Source organism: Stegostoma tigrinum, chromosome 7 (assembly GCF_030684315.1).
Source record: "Stegostoma tigrinum isolate sSteTig4 chromosome 7, sSteTig4.hap1, whole genome shotgun sequence".
In the NCBI taxonomy this organism is placed as follows: Eukaryota; Metazoa; Chordata; class Chondrichthyes; order Orectolobiformes; family Stegostomatidae; genus Stegostoma; species Stegostoma tigrinum.
In genome coordinates, this window is record NC_081360.1 from 45,424,557 (window position 1) to 45,440,825 (window position 16,269).

The 16,269-nt window shown below is 42.3% G+C and overlaps 1 protein-coding gene across 2 annotated transcripts in view; it reads left to right on the plus strand.

Moving 5' to 3' along the window:
• Window positions 1-11,278, plus strand: part of nfe2l2a (nfe2 like bZIP transcription factor 2a) — a 36,702-nt gene extending 25,424 nt beyond the window's left edge. Inside the window, exons 2-5 of one of the 2 annotated variants that reach the window (XM_048534502.2) lie at window positions 7,059-7,328; window positions 7,532-7,627; window positions 8,077-8,253; window positions 9,588-11,278. In XM_048534502.2, coding sequence (XP_048390459.1) covers window positions 7,059-7,328; window positions 7,532-7,627; window positions 8,077-8,253; window positions 9,588-10,841 — 1,797 coding nt within the window. In that variant the 3' untranslated portion in view covers window positions 10,842-11,278. The remainder of the gene's footprint in view (window positions 1-7,058; window positions 7,329-7,531; window positions 7,628-8,076; window positions 8,254-9,587) is intronic. The other variant, XM_048534501.2, reaches the window with a different exon arrangement.
• The last annotated feature ends 4,991 nt before the right edge of the window (window positions 11,279-16,269 follow it).

Consider the following 16,269-nt stretch of genomic DNA (forward strand, 5'->3'; position numbering starts at 1 on the left):
TTCTTAACCCTGTCCACTTGGGTGGCCATTTTAAGCGATCTATGTATCCGCACACCAAGATCCCTCAGTTTCTCCACACTGCCAAGAATCCTATCCTTAATCCTGTACTCAGCTTTCAAATTCGACCTTCCAAAATGCATCACCTTGCATTTATCCAGGTTGAACTCCATCTGCCACCTCTCAGCCCATCTCTGCATCCTGTCAATGTCCCGCTGCAGCCTACAACAGCCCTCTATACTGTCAATGACACCTCCAACCTTTGTGTCATCTGCAAACTTGCTGACCCATCCTTCAATCCCCTCGTCCAAGTCATTAATAAAAATTACAAACCGTAGAGGCCCAAGGACAGAGCCCTGTGGAACACCACTCACCACTGACTTCCAGGCAGAATATTTTCCTTCTACTACCACTCGCTGTCTTCTGTTGGCCAGCCAATTCTGTATCCCGACAGCTAAGTTCCCCTGTATCCCATTCCTCCTGACCTTCTGAATGAGCCTACCATGGGGAACCTTATCAAATGCCTTACTGAAGTCCATATACACCACATCCACAGCTCGACCCTCATCAACGTTTCTAGTCCCATCCTCGAAGAACTCGATAAGGTTTGTGAGGCATGACCTGCCCCACTCCAAAGCCGTGTAGACTGCATTTAATCAAGCCATGCTCTTCCAGATGGTCATAAATCCTTTCCCTCAGAATCCTTTCTCACACCTTGCAGACAACAGACGTGAGACTAACTGGCGTGTAATTGCCGGGGATTTCCCTATTTCCTTTCTTGAAGAGAGGAATTACATTTGCCTCTCTCCAGTCCTCAGGTACGACTCCAGTGGAGAGGGAGGATGCAAAGATCTTCGCAAGTGGCGAAGCAATTGCATTTCTCACTTCCCAAAGCAGCAGAGGACAAATCTGGTCCGGGCCTGGCGACTTGTCAATCTTAATGTTTGACAAGATTTTCAGCACATCAGCTTTCTCTATCTCTATCCCTTCCAGCATGCATACCTGCTCTTCAAAGGTTTCGTTCACTACAAAGTTCGTTTCTTTCGTAAAGACAGAAGCAAAAAACTCATTTAGGGCTTCCCCCTACCTCCTCAGACTCCACACACAAGCTCCCTATGCTATCCCTGATCGGCCCTACTCTTTCTTTGACCATTCTCTTATTCCTCACAAGTGTAAAATGCCTTTTGTGTTCTCCCTAATCTGTTCTGCCAAGCCTTTCTCGTGCCCCCTCCTGGCTCTCCTCAGACCATTTTTGAGCTCTTTCCTCGTCTGCCTGTAATCCTCTAGAGCTGAGCTTGACCCTAGCTTCCTCCACCTTATGTAAGCTACCTTGTTCCTTTTGACGAGAAGCTCCACCGCTCTCGTCATCCAAGGTTCCTTTTATCTTACCCCTTCTTGCCTGTCTCGGAGCGACATATTTACTCATCACTCGCAACAACTGTTCCTTAAACAGTCTCCACATGTCTATAGTGCCTTTACCATGGAACAATTGCTCCCAGTCCATGCTTCCTAACTCATGTCTAATCGCGCCATAGTTTCCTCTTCCCCAATTAAATATCCTCCCATTTTGCCTAATCCTCTCCTTCTCCATAGCTATGTAGAATGTGAGGCAGTTATGGTCACTATCACCAAAATGGTCACCCACCACAAGATCTGATACCTGCCCCGGCTCGTTTCCGACCACCAAGTCTAGAATGGCCTCTCCCCTCGTCGGCCTGTCAACGTACTGAGTCAGGAAACCCTCCTGAACACCCCTTACAAAAACCGCTCCATTCAAATCTTCTGCTCGAAGGAGGTTCCAATCAATATTGGGAAAGTTAAAGTCACCCATTACTACAACCCTACTACGTCCGCACTTTTCCAAAATCTGCCGACCTATGCTTTCTTCAATCTCCCTGCTGCTATTGGGGGGCCTGTAATAAACCCCTAGCGAGGTGACGACTCCTTTGCTGTTCCTAATTTCCACCCACACTGACTCGGTAGGCAGATCTTCCTCGTCAATGGAAGCTTCTGTAGCTGTGATACCCTCTCTGATTAGTAGTAGAACACCCCCTCCTCTTCTCCTCCTCCTCCCCCCCCCCCCCCCCCCATTCTTTTTAAATGCTCTAAACCCTGGAACATCCAGCAACCATTCCTGCCCCTGAGAAACCCATGTCTCTGTTATGGCCACAACATCATAGCACCAGGTACTGATCCATGCTCTAAGTTCATCACTTTTATTCCTGATACTCCTTGTGTTAAAGCAAACACACTTTAACTGATCCCTTGGTTCCTTCCCACTAGCTGGTCTACTTGCTATTGCCTCACCTGCATCAACTCTCACCTCTGGTATACAGCTCAGGTTCCCATCCCCTGCCATACTAGTTTAAACCCTCTTGAACTACTCGAGCAAACCTTCCACTCAGGACATTGGTCCCCTTCCAGTTCAGATGCAACCTGTCCTTCTTGTACAGGTCCCACCTTCCCCAGAAGGCATCCCAATTGTCTACATATCTGAAGCCCTCCCTCCTACACCAGCTGCGCAGCCATGTGTTAAGCTGTGCCCGCTCCCTGTTCCTCACCTTGCTATCTCGTGGCACCGGTAGTAAACTAGAGAACACTACTCTGTTTGTCCTGCTTTGCAGCTTCCATCCTAACTCCCTGAAATCACTTTTTATATCCTCAATCCTATTTCTGGCTATATCATTATTGCCAATATGTAACACAATTTCTGGCTGTTCGCCCTCCCCTTTTAGAACCTTATACACCCGATCGGAGACGTCACGGACCGTGGCACCAGGGAGACAACGTACCTTCCGGGAATCCTGATCCTGACCACAAAATCTCCTGTCGATTCCCATCGATCACCCATCTTCCAAATCTAGCAACTTGTTTTTTTTTGTCCTTTTAGGAGTTCAGGACCATTTACCTCCCTGCTTAGAATACTCCCAGGTTTTCTACGATCTGTAGACTTTGATCTTGCTGTGTGGGAGACAACTTCAATGTCACTTGTGTATATCAGGCAAGCCGAGAATTCTATTGTAAACCGCTGATGAATTCCAATACAAATGTTCCTCCAGCCCAAAATGAGGCTTAAACACAGCTTATCAGGACACACCAGTTGAGTAGCCTGGTTTAGTATGTGTGGTCAGTAATTCACATGCTCATGAAAAGTGTTTGTGATGAGTGCTGAAGACATTGGTTTTTGTTTCCCAGTGTTTGGTTAGGAAAGTTCAACAAAAATGTTTTTTATTTCAAAAATATACTTTTCATTTTTAAAAACCCTACATATACATTGTCATAAATGCAGTTTGGTTCTGGACAGTTGCATATCAAGTAAACAAACAAAACATTTGACTCCATCCAAAAAAAAACTCTTATACATGCAATACTAATATTTACATGTATTTGAGACACTGGGAGGTCCAACATCTGAACACACTCCTGTTTACCTTCAGGAAGATCTCAGACAGTGACTTTTCTCTCCTCTGCCTTGGCGTCACTAGGCCCAAGCTTTCGTGTGTCCCTCAGCGTGTAGTCCTGGATCTTGGAATGTGCCAGTCTGCAACACTCAGTTGGGATCAACTCCTTATACTGAAAGACCAACTAGTTTCAGGAAGACTGAAGAGTGTCACCAAGTTAGTGGTCCTCCAGGTGCAGCTGGTTGACTTGGTGTGTGTCCTGCGGTACAGACATTGAACACAGCATCATGGAGTTGCTTGGGCTAAATGTCTACACAAATCGCTGTGTCTTTCTCTCTAGATTCTCTTTGTAAAGGTACATCCCAGAAGGAGATGCATGATGGTTTCAAAACCGCTCCCCCCCCCCCCCCCCCCAACTTTTCCTTGAGGGTAGCGTGTAGTAGCGCAAATCGATCGAGCATAATGATGGATCTCATGGTTAGTTCCCTTCTCACTAACAGCCAAACAGCTTGTTAGAAATTTCTGATGAGACATTCTGCTAAATGATTCCTGACAGTCTGCTCAGGGAACCACATGACAAGATCCACCCTCTATTTTTTTTCCCTTAGGGTTTCAAGGACCTGAAGTGCTGACCACTTCCTGATGGACTAGTGGTCAAAGGTAGTGTTCTTCACACATTTCTGTACAAAGAACATGTGATACGGAATGGTCCAACAACTTGGCCAGTCCCATCCTTTGCAATGCCAAAGACAGGTAGAACCTGTACGTAGTGAAAGTTGGTGTTTGTGCACCAAGGTTCCACACAGCTGATGCAGTTACTCGCAAAGGTGGCCATCAGGATGAGGGCAATGTTGTTGAGCATATTCATCATCCCCCTTATCCACATTTTCACACATGGAGTCCCTGCATATGTGGTGTATCTTACACTTCCAGATGAAATGGAAGGTGGCTTGGGTGACTGAAAGAGTGCAGTCTTGGGGGATGGGCCAGATCTGCACCACCTACAACAACAGAGTGCCTCACACCTGATGATGACAAGGTTTTTACCTGCAATGGAGAGGGAGCCATGCTCCCAAAAGACCAGTTTATGCTTCGTTTTGATGACGTGCATGTCCCAGCCTCTGAACATATTCCCAGCACCTTCAAGTGATCTGTGCTGATGAAGGGAGCGAAGGATCGGTTGACCTAAATCCCAAAGAACATGCTCTCTCTTTTTACCTCTGCTCCAGAGGCCAGCTAAAACTGATCGCAGAAGCTTATGAGTCTGCACATTGATTGCAGATCCAAGCAGAAAATGGCAATGTCATCCATGTACAGAGAGCTTTGAATTGCAGGCATCTACCAGGAAAATTCACCCCTCTCGGGCTCGCAGCTTGCCTGACGGATGCAAATAGCCCTATACAATATACAAGGTAGGAGAGAGCAGGCAGCCTTACCTTACTCCAGATCTGATCAGGAAGCTCTGGTTCCCAATCATTTACTGAGACTGCACTAACGATGTTGGTATAGAGCAGTTTGATCTGATTGCACATTCCCTCTCCAAACCCCATTTTGTAGAGCAGCCAGCACCCAAACCCCACTGTCCTGCACATAAGCAATCATATTCCTGAGGAGCGTGAGGCTCTTAGATCACCCTGCCTGGTACAGCACACATTTTGGTTGGGGTGACTCATCAATCCCAGGGCAGACCTGACCCAGTTGACCTTGGACAGGATTTTGTAGTTTGCATTCAGGAATGATGTGGTTCATTGCTTTTTTTTTCCATGTTGCTTTGGATCCATTCTTTGTGCAGATTCAGTTCCTTGATTATAAAGATGCCATGAAAAACTTTTCTAAAGGAAATCCTTCATTTCTTAGGTTAATTACCGTTCTGTTGCTAGCATAGAAAATAACATTCAGACAACAAGCTAACAGTGCACTTCAGCCAGAATCTAAAAAGGACAGTACAGGGACCAAATCTGAATTTCTGCATTTTCAGCAAGAAAGATGTGCTGTGTTTCAGGCAATCAGCTTCACAAGTTGGCTGTGAGTATCAGAGATAAATAAATCATTGTATTTGTTCTTGGAATATGGATAACACTTACATGTCACATTTCGCCTATTACTTTTTGCTTTCTAACCATGGAGCAAAGACCATTGGTGGAAGTGAAACTCGATTTAAGGTAGACAGCATAGGATTGCAGTTACTCTTAACTTCCCTTGAACAACATTATTGGAACAACTAGCATTTTATGCTGCAAATTTGTGATAAACTGCCCCAAGGTATTAAGCTAGGTGACCAAAAAAGTTGGTCGAAGAAGTAGGTTTTTGCAAAATATCTGAAGGTGGTGAGGTTTAGGAAAATAATTCCAGAATTTAGCAATGAAGGCACCAGTGAGGCAGTGAATACAATTAGGATTCTAATTGGTAGTAGACCAATTAGAATTGTAAAACCAACCTGAACTTCCTTGGTTACCTTCCTTTGGACTAATCTTCAATTTATTAGGTATATTGAATTAAATTTAATCGTACTTGATTTGGTTTTGATAACTCCTAGATATTTCCTGCCTTGTTTGGGTGACTACTTGTAATGTGTAATTTCATTGCTGTGTTATCCAATTATTTTTAAAAACAGCGTTGCATGGGTTACAAGTTTCTGCACATATTGTACTGTTTCATGGGTCTTTGTCCCACTGGAACAGCACAAGAGTTCCAGGCCAGTTTGCCTAGGATCTGCTATCTTACACTGGTTTACAGACTGCTGTGTTAGAGGCCCTGAAAAAGGTCATCTGACTTCTTAATTAGGAAGGAATGGCTCAATTGGGAATAGCCCAAATCTGATTTTGCTGCAGTTTGAGTTAGCAATGATGTGCAGAACAGGTATCTGCTTGTTTTTGTCATCTTGTTCCTCCCGCCTGGTCACTATGCAAATAAACTCATTCTTGTGGTTACGGGGTTGAACGGGAATTTCCCAAGTTCACTAAGACCCAGTCAGACCACTGCTTCTCTTCCAGTAAGATGATGCCATACATTGAGCAATCAAGGAAGTGAAGATGTTTCTGTTCAGTCTTTCATAATACATGAATCGTCTACTGTTTCCCTTTAGCTGTAAATGGCAAAACTTGCATTTGAGTATTACCTTACCAAATGAGGAGTAGCATGCAGGTGAACTACACCTAGCATATTTTTCATTGATATGCTTTATCCTGCTCATGTTTAAATACCAGATTTATATTTAATGTACATTTTAACATTTCCAATTTTATGCTACACAGGATTTTTTTTGTGAAATTGTATTGAAATTAAAACAGGAACCAATTATTACAGTGCCTACAAGGGTGTTTAAAAGGAAAAAGGTGCAGAAGTAACAGACATTTAGGCTTTTAATTTCGCTCAGCAGCGAATACCTTGCCTTTGAAACAATTTAGTCGTGTCATTTTGAACTTGGAGCGGGTGGGTGTGACATGAAATGGTTAATCATTTCCACCTAACCATCAGATTAATATATTCATAACCAGCCCCGGTCTGTTTGTGTGTAGTCTTGTATCTTTGCTAGTGCATTTGTGTGTTTTCCAGCAACACTTTATAAAATATTAATAGTAAATTTTAATGTAAATATTTTTAGTATTTAAATTACTATTACTATTAATTGGGCCTGTCATTTGCATTTTTTAAAAACAGAACATTGATTTAATTGACATCCTGTGGAGGCAGGACATAGATCTCGGTGTTGTTCGTGAAGATTTTGATTATAACTACAGACAAAAAGAATATGAGCTAGAGAAGCAGAAGAAACTTGAGAAGGAAAAGCAGGAACAGTTGCAGAAAGAACAAGAGAAGGCTTTACTGGCACAGCTGCAGCTAGATGAAGAAACAGGTGAATTTGTTGCCATTCGGCCAGCCAAGCACAGTGAACCTGAAATCTCAGGAGGAATTACAGAGCCTACACAGGTACAAAGACTTTAACAGCTCTGTATGAAGCACAGCTGAATTCTGAGGAACCATGTATTGCTGTTTGCTAGATTTATTTAAAAATAACTAATACATCTAATTTTAATCTCCAAATATATGCAAAAATCTCATTAACTTTTTTACTCTTCTTCTCTCCCCAATGTTATAAAAAATTTTTGGTTGCCAACCAATTTTCAACATAGTCTGTAAAAATAACGGAGAGAGATGATGGAGCTTTGTCATTTGATGAATGTATGCAGCTTCTTGCAGAGTCATTTCCATTTGTAAATGATATAGAGGTAAGCCCTTTTATTGTTTGTCCTGCCATCTAACTGAAAATCATAGAAAGGTGCTGTTTGCTGGGTTAACAATATTTTGAAATTTTGAAAATATTGCTTCCTGTGGCAAAGATTTTAGATATTTTGTAAGAACAAACATTCATTTTACAGTTTGGATCTTGTTAAATTTACTATGTTGGCTGTCTGGTGAATTTGGTAAAAATTTAAGACTTGTTTTTAAACAATCAAATGATGGACAGATTGAAGTGTTATCTAGATTAACTGTTTGTTTCAATCATCGTGACTGAAAGCAGTGTGGAAGCTTTTGTATGGAAATGTAACCATACTGATTCAGGGAACCTAAATTGTTCCTTTTTAAGATTTTTGCAACATAACTCAGGAAATGTGGTAAAGGCCAGACAACAGAAAAGTTCTCTTCTCTTTTCAAATTAAAACAAACTTGTTTCTAGTCTCGTCCAGTTGCCCTTGAACCTCCTGTTCCGGCCCAGACCAGTCCACAGCCAATGTCTCCTCATCAGACGCAGCAAGGAACTACTGCAATCCTTCCATCCACAGCACCCGAATCAAACCCTCTGGAGGACTTGGAGCAAACCTGGCAAGAGCTGCTTTCGATCCCAGAACTTCAGGTAAGTACAATAGCTGAATTCAGAAGGAGCATGCATGTAACAAACACCCAAAGAATTCAGACCTGTAATACTATTTGTTCACAGAACAAGACGGTCATTGTCTTTTACAATATTAATCTGACATCCAAGATCCAGCTCCGTTTACCTTTCTCTTCAAATGCATATTATGTGACCTTAATTTGTGAGTGTGCATGCGCTTAAATGCAGATAAGTAGACATTTTAAACAATAAAAGCTTTCATCCTGCAGAGTGTCTACATTTGATTTGCAGGATTTAATTGTAGCATATACTACAATTTGAGTACAATTACTGCATTTTTAGACAATGTTAGGGGCAGAGCTGGGGTGAAGTAATTATATATAATTTTTCTCTAATCTATAGAAGCTACATTTTGTTTTGAACATTGGTCTGTCATTAACATGTATGGCCCCGTCTCAATGGATATAATTATTTATAGGGGTAGGAATGTATGAGAATGAGACTTTTTTCAGCTTAATGTTTAATCTTTCTTAATTATGAATTTTTAGTGTTAGAAGCAGGTCCCTGGGCAATTCTAAAATACTCAAGCAATTTGCCAGCGCATCTCATGCAGGAAAATAACATTGACCACCAGCTTTCAGAGGCTTTTCTCTCTCTTAATACATTGTCAAAAGATCATGCTGCATAGAAAACTTTATTCTCCTTCACATCAACAATATCAAACACTTGCCTTAACATTTATTAACATTAACAAATAAATGGGGCATGTTTTGAGTTTTTTTGTTTGTTTACGGCACTATGCTTTTAATTAGAATGGCTGTTTAACTGAAGAGGTAATTAGAGTTTTTTCATTTCATTTTGCTTGAAGTAAATTGTAGCTGGCTAGGTATTCAACCTCTATCTTCTGACTTTTTAATAGATCAATCCTGACCTATTTAAAACCATTTTCTGCACTACCTTGCATAGAAATGGCAGCATAGAAACGGCTTATTCAATCCTATACTAATTTTAATGTTTCATATGAACTACTTCCCACGAACTTTCCTCCAGTCCCATCAGGATGAATATCAAGCCTTTCTCCTTCATATTTTTGTATAGTTTACCCTTATTTCATCAATTTACTCATGTATTGCATGAGTAGCACAATGTAACTACTCTCTCAGTAAAGAAATTTCACTTGAATTTATTTTTAGTTACAATGTTGTGTATGCAGCCACAAGATTTGATGAAGTGAAGTTTCTCCACGTCTATCTTGTTACACCCTTTCATAACTCTTAGTTTTCAAAAAAAGTACTGAAGGGTCTAAGTGATTAAGGTATTTATTTTCATGCTGTGTTTGTGCTCTTTCTGAACAGTGTTTGTACATGCAGAATGACGATATTACAAGTACTGGATCTACAGAATATTCTTCCAAAAGTAAATCTTCTGAAATGCAAAATGACAGCTGCAGCCTCAGTACAACTCTGTTAGCTGATCATGTGTCAGGCAGCAATACCAGTTTTCTCTCTCTCTTTGATGGTCCATATGAGGAAGTAATGCCATCTGAAAGTCCCACACTCTTTCAGCCTAAAACAAATCTGTCAGATGGCATGAACCTTTCATTCAACAATAATCATTTCAGTGACCTGCTTTTCTCTACGTCTCTGAATATGCAGAGAAACAGCAACATTTCCCAAGGTAACAATATGAATGACTCACTCACTGGCATTCTAGATGATTCTCTTCTTGAACAAATCAATATCGCTCAGTTGGAGGTGAATAAAGATTTTGATTGTAATCAGCCACAAAATTTGCCTGAGGTTCTGGATTCTGACTCTGGCTTGTCTATGGGCTCAAGTCCTGGAGGATCTTCTCCAGGTAATTCAATGCAGTCATCTGTTTGTGGAGATGTTTCTAATGGTTGTAGTGATTCTGACACGGATGACATGGAAAGCTGTTCTGGGAGTGTTCAGCCTGAATTTGGTGAATTGTACCCAGTACAGTTTCAAAGTGACTGTAACTATCAGGCATCCTCTCTTCACAGCGTTACAAAGTCAAATGCTAGACTGAACCTTTACAACAAAGGACCAAAGGATGACCTTCCAGTGAGTCCTGGGCACAATAAAGTCCCATTCACCAAAGATAAGCATTCAAAACGATCGGAAGCTCGACTCTCCAGGGACGAGCAGAGGGCTAAAGCACTGAATGTTCCTTTCTCTGTCAAAAAGATTGTCAACCTTCCTGTTGATGATTTCAATGAAATGGTGTCCAAGTATCAGCTCGGCGAGGCCCAGCTTGCTCTTATCCGTGACATCCGTCGCCGTGGCAAAAACAAGGTGGCTGCCCAGAATTGCCGCAAGCGCAAACTAGAAAATATATTGGGTCTTGAACAAGATCTGGATCTACTTAAAGATGAGAAGGAGGAGCTTCTGCAAGAAAAGGGAGAACATACCAAAAATCTCCTCCAGATCAAGCAACAGTTGAACAATCTATATCATGAGGTCTTTAGTATGCTAAGAGATGAAGATGGAAATTCGTATTCTCCCAATGAATACTCATTGCAGCAGACCAGTGATGGCAGTGTATTCCTTGTTCCTAGGAGCAAGAAACTTGAGATAAAAAGAGAATGAAATTTCAAAATATCTGGACTTTTTAAAAAATAATAGAAAACTGAAACTCTTACGAATTTCAAGTTTGAGTTTTCCTTTTTCATGTTATTGAGTCTCCTATGCAAAAGAAAACTAACTGAAGCTATTTTTTAAATCGCTGTTAGTGGCTTAGATGAAACAATGGCAAAGACTGCAAATTGACTGTAAATTCTCCTACATTTTGCCAGTGCTTTTATTTTGATTATTTCTCTATTGCTTATCACACCTGTTTTCTATTAGTGTGCCTGTATAGATTTGTAAATACTGCACATTTTATTTATATATGCAGATCTCATTTGCTTTTAAAATGAAAATATTTCATAGAATTAAAGATTGTATTTTAGTAAGCTATGTTTCCTCTGTTGCAAGTACAGTACTTGTTTTATAACCTTGTTAAAAATGGATAAGAGAATTGAAAATGTATTATGATTTTTCATTGCTTATAGAAAAAAATAAATGTAACTGTCTTTATGCCCTGCAAGTGTTGATTTGTTATGCAAGTAACTTCAATGTTTATACAACTATAATCTAACATAAAAAGGATCTATTTAGTTGGTTTTATTAGTAGCTGATCTTCTGAATACCACTTTATTGTAGATGAATAGTCCATAAGTATCTCCTTGCATCCTTTACCTGGTCTGCACCATTTGCTGTCGTGCTTCAGAGTTGTTTTAGGTTGACTGCACAATCACTGGAAACAGCCTGTACTTTGTATAAATTATTCAAGAACTGAGGAGAGACTTATTGAAAGTTCTGAGTAGGTTATGTTCCCAGTGCTTGTGTGAACTTTGCAGATAATCATCTTCGAAGTATTTTTATAAGTCACTTTGCAGACAGGCTTCTGGGAACTGAATAACAACATGGACTACCTCCAAAGGAAGTCCTGTTTAAGACCAAAACTGGCTCCCAAAGGACTGACAGAGAGAAAGATGCAAGTAAATTCATCTCTATAGTTAAATGGCTATAATTCAGATCATGGTGCAGTTGAGTATTTTCCATGTTTGACTTTGAAGTAGACTCCCAATACATAGTAATGTGTTTGTTTGGAACAAATGTGTTAACATTCAATCTTGCACATATTAATCATTCAAGTATTTTTGAGTAAACACCAGATTTGTTTCTTTTAAATGGTGCAAAAAGCAACTTGTAGAATTCTGAGACAAAAATTCCAGATCAGTCATTTGTGGTAGGGTCTCTGCATTTGGACATTTTCTATCAGTGCTGTTGTAACTAACAATTTCTGTTCATGTATTTTCACTCTGAATTTCGTCCACCATATACTTCATAATAGGAGTGGGCTATTCTGTGCATTGAGCTTGTTATATAGCTCAGCCACAATCTAATCAAATAGCGTCTTGATAAGTTTAAATGTGTTACTTAGTTTAATAGGAAATGTGAATGCTTTTAAGGTTTAAATGACTGAAGGGAAATAAAATGCAACTAAGGTATATTAGCTGCATAGGTATAGTTATAGTACTTGAGACATTCATTTCAACTATTTAAAAATGTGCACAACCCCAAAACAGCTGGAGAAAATATGGGAACCTGCATGAGTCCATTCTTAGCTGATGTTCCTAATTGAGTCTCGAGTTTACACCCATGATGCGGATGCAAATTGTTCTTAACTGCTGAATTTAGGTTCACAATGTAACTTGATGAGGGAAGCTTATACTCACTTTTTTTAAGAAAAAAAACACTAACTCTCGTCTCCATTTTGATCATGGAGAGCTGAAAGACAGGTCACGACTGAAACTTGTTGTCTGGACCAAGCTACTTTTAAATTTTGCCCACTGAAATTGTTTTTAATAGGGGAGCAATAAAAATCATGTTCATCTCATTAGGTTTGGAAGGAAGTAGAGAATTAAAATTATCTGCTTGATATTCAGTTTTGACAGACAATTTAGAAAACACCAAGCAGTGCTGAGGGCAATTTTGAATTATGAATGAAACTAGATGCTAAATTCCTATTAATTTTGTAAAACATAGGTGACACTGTAGAGCAATTTAAATGGTTTGAGCCCATTCATGTTTTGTAAAGATGTTTCTTGGGTCATCTCCGTTTAACATCTGTTTTATTCCAGTCATAAAGTGCATAGAACTGTCTGAGTGCATGAAAATTAATGCAGTCTTTTTAAAATAGCATTCACCTACATGCATCAGATTAGGCAGCAACCAGATGAAGGAAGCTTTCTTTTTACTCTTGCTTAATTTATCTGTATGATTCAGGTATAGTAATTTGTCTAGGTGGGAGCTGGAAGACTGGAAATGCTAGAAACAGTTAGTCCACCATCAACTGTAGGGAAACCACATTAGTGTATGGTACCCAGATCCATTTAACTGTGGGACAGTCAATGTGTCACTCTTCCAATGACAAGAAAAAAAATCCTATGATTTAAGTCAGGTCAGTAAAAGCTGATCAAGAAACTTGCCTGCTCGTGCCAGGATTGTCAAATAGTGGCATTCATGAGACAATTGGTAGCAATTATCCCTAACTTAAAATTATGGTCCATTCCGGGAGTATGCAGATGCAGGAATAGGCTGGAACAAATTAGGTTTTGTTCACGAATGGAACTTTTTATAGACCATGCCTATTGGGTAGTTTGCAGATGCAAACATTGCATGACTTTTTTTTTCCTTCATGAAATGGGGATGTTTGGAGAAACTCATTTTGGTCACCACACTAGTGACCCCTCAGTCTAGAGTGATAGCATTGAAACCCACACATGGGAGAGAATCTATTGGTAAGCCTCGGGGTAATGCTTGATAATATTCCATATATGGGTGAACAGAAGTCATTAGTTGCAATAAAATTGGAATTCCTGATTGTCATATCACATTGACTGATCAGTGAAGTTCAAACCATGATTACCTCAAATTCTTTCCCATGTTCTAATTGTCACCCTTGCTTTTGAGTTGCCTTGCAGAAGTGTATACTATAACACTTCAGAAGGGCTCTGTAACACAGCGGTAGTGGTCTCTATCGCTGACCGAGGAAGCTCAGGCTCACGTTTCACATGCTCCAGAGATGTATTAGTAGCTCTGAACAGCTTGATTAGAAAATATCAAAAGATAAAACTTCTCTTTGTAACGGCTAGGAATTTGTACTCGAGCAGAAAATATTGCTGCCACGTGGTAACATTGTTTCGCTCCCAACGTGGATTTGTCTCGTCCTGGTGATAGTTAACTAAGAACCATTTCCTGAAGACCTCAGACCTGTGCAAGCTGAACGGAGATAATGGGAACTGCAGATGCTAGAGATTCCAAGATAATAAAATGTGAGGCTGGATGAACACAGCAGGCCAAGCAGCATCTCAGGAGCACAAAAGCTGACGTTTCGGGCCTAGACCCTTCATCAGAGAGGGGGATGGGGGGAGGGAACTGGAATAAATAGGGAGAGAGGGGGAGGCGGACCGAAGATGGAGAGTAAAGAAGATAGGTGGAGAGGGTGTAGGTGGGGAGGTAGGGAGGGGATAGGTCAGTCCAGGGAAGACGGACAGGTCAAGGAGGTGGGATGAGGTTAGTAGGTAGCTGGGGGTGCGGCTTGGGGTGGGAGGAAGGGATGGGTGAGAGGAAGAACCGGTTAGGGAGGCAGAGACAGGTTGGACTGGTTTTGGGATGCAGTGGGTGGGGGGGAAGAGCTGGGCTGGTTGTGTGGTGCAGTGGGGGGAGGGGATGCACTGGGCTGGTTTAGGGATGCAGTAGGGGAAGGGGAGATTTTGAAACTGGTGAAGTCCACATTGATACCATATGGCTGCAGGGTTCCCAGGCGGAATATGAGTTGCTGTTCCTGCAACCTTCGGGTGGCATCATTGTGGCAGTGCAGGAGGCCCATGATGGACATGTCATCAAGAGAATGGGAGGGGGAGTGGAAATGGTTGGCGACTGGGAGGTGCAGTTGTTTGTTGCGAACTGAGCGGAGGCCCGCCGCATCTGCTCCCACGATAAGACATTCCACTCCCGCACATCCCAGATGTCCAAGTTCTTTAAGGACCGCAACTTTCCCCCCACGGTGATTGAGAACGCCCTTGACCGCGTCTCCCGCATTTCCCGCGACACATCCCTCACACCCCGCCCCCGCCACAACCGCCCCAAGAGGATCCCCCTCGTTCTCACACACCACCCTACCAACCTCCGGATACAACGCATTATCCTCCGACACTTCCGCCATTTACAATCCGACCCCACCACCCAAGACATTTTTCCATCCCCTCCCCTGTCTGCTTTCCGGAGAGACCACTCTCTCCGTGACTCCCTTGTTCGCTCCACACTGCCCTCCAACGCCACCACACCCGGCACCTTCCCCTGCAACCGCAGGAAATGCTACACTTGTCCCCACACCTCCTCCCTCACCCCCATCCCAGGCCCCAAGATGACATTCCACATTAAGCAGAGGTTCACCTGCACATCTGCCAATGTGGTATACTGCATCCACTGTACCCGGTGCGGCTTCCTCTACATTGGGGAAACCAAGCGGAGGCTTGGGGACCGCTTTGCAGAACACCTCCGCTCAGTTCGCAACAAACAACTGCACCTCCCAGTCGCCAACCATTTCCACTCCCCCTCCCATTCTCTTGATGACATGTCCATCATGGGCCTCCTGCACTGCCACAATGATGCCACCCGAAGGTTGCAGGAACAGCAACTCATATTCCGCCTGGGAACCCTGCAGCCATATGGTATCAATGTGGACTTCACCAGTTTCAAAATCTCCCCTTCCCCTACTGCATCCCTAAACCAGCCCAGTGCATCCCCTCCCCCCACTGCACCACACAACCAGCCCAGCTCTTCCCCCCCCCACCCACTGCATCCCAAAACCAGTCCAACCTGTCTCTGCCTCCCTAACCGGTTCTTCCACTCACCCATCCCTTCCTCCCACCCCAAGCCGCACCCCCAGCTACCTACTAACCTCATCCCACCTCCTTGACCTGTCAGTCTTCCCTGGACTGACCTATCCCCTCCCTACCTCCCCACCTATCTTCTTTACTCTCCATCTTCGGTCCGCCTCCCCCTCTCTCCCTATTTATTCCAGTTCCCTCCCCCCATCCCCCTCTCTGATGAAGGGTCTAGGCCCGAAACGTCAGCTTTTGTGCTCCTGAGATGCTGCTTGGCCTGCTGTGTTCATCCAGCCTCACATTTTATTATCTGTGCAAGCTGAACGACAGATTACGTGGTTCAGCAGCAATTGGGGCCCGTCTCTCCACCCGAACATTGAACGAAAGGAACTTGCGAATCGATGCTGGGCAATGAGAAGAAATGTATCAATAAAACTCTTTGGACTAATTTCTTAATTTGAAATTCTATGGTTGGGATCAGTGCTAAGTTCTCTACAAGTTTCACTTTTTGGGTAAATCGTTGGTGCTTGGTTGCTGATGTCCCATTGGAAACACCGGCGCTTCGCAGCATGTTAATC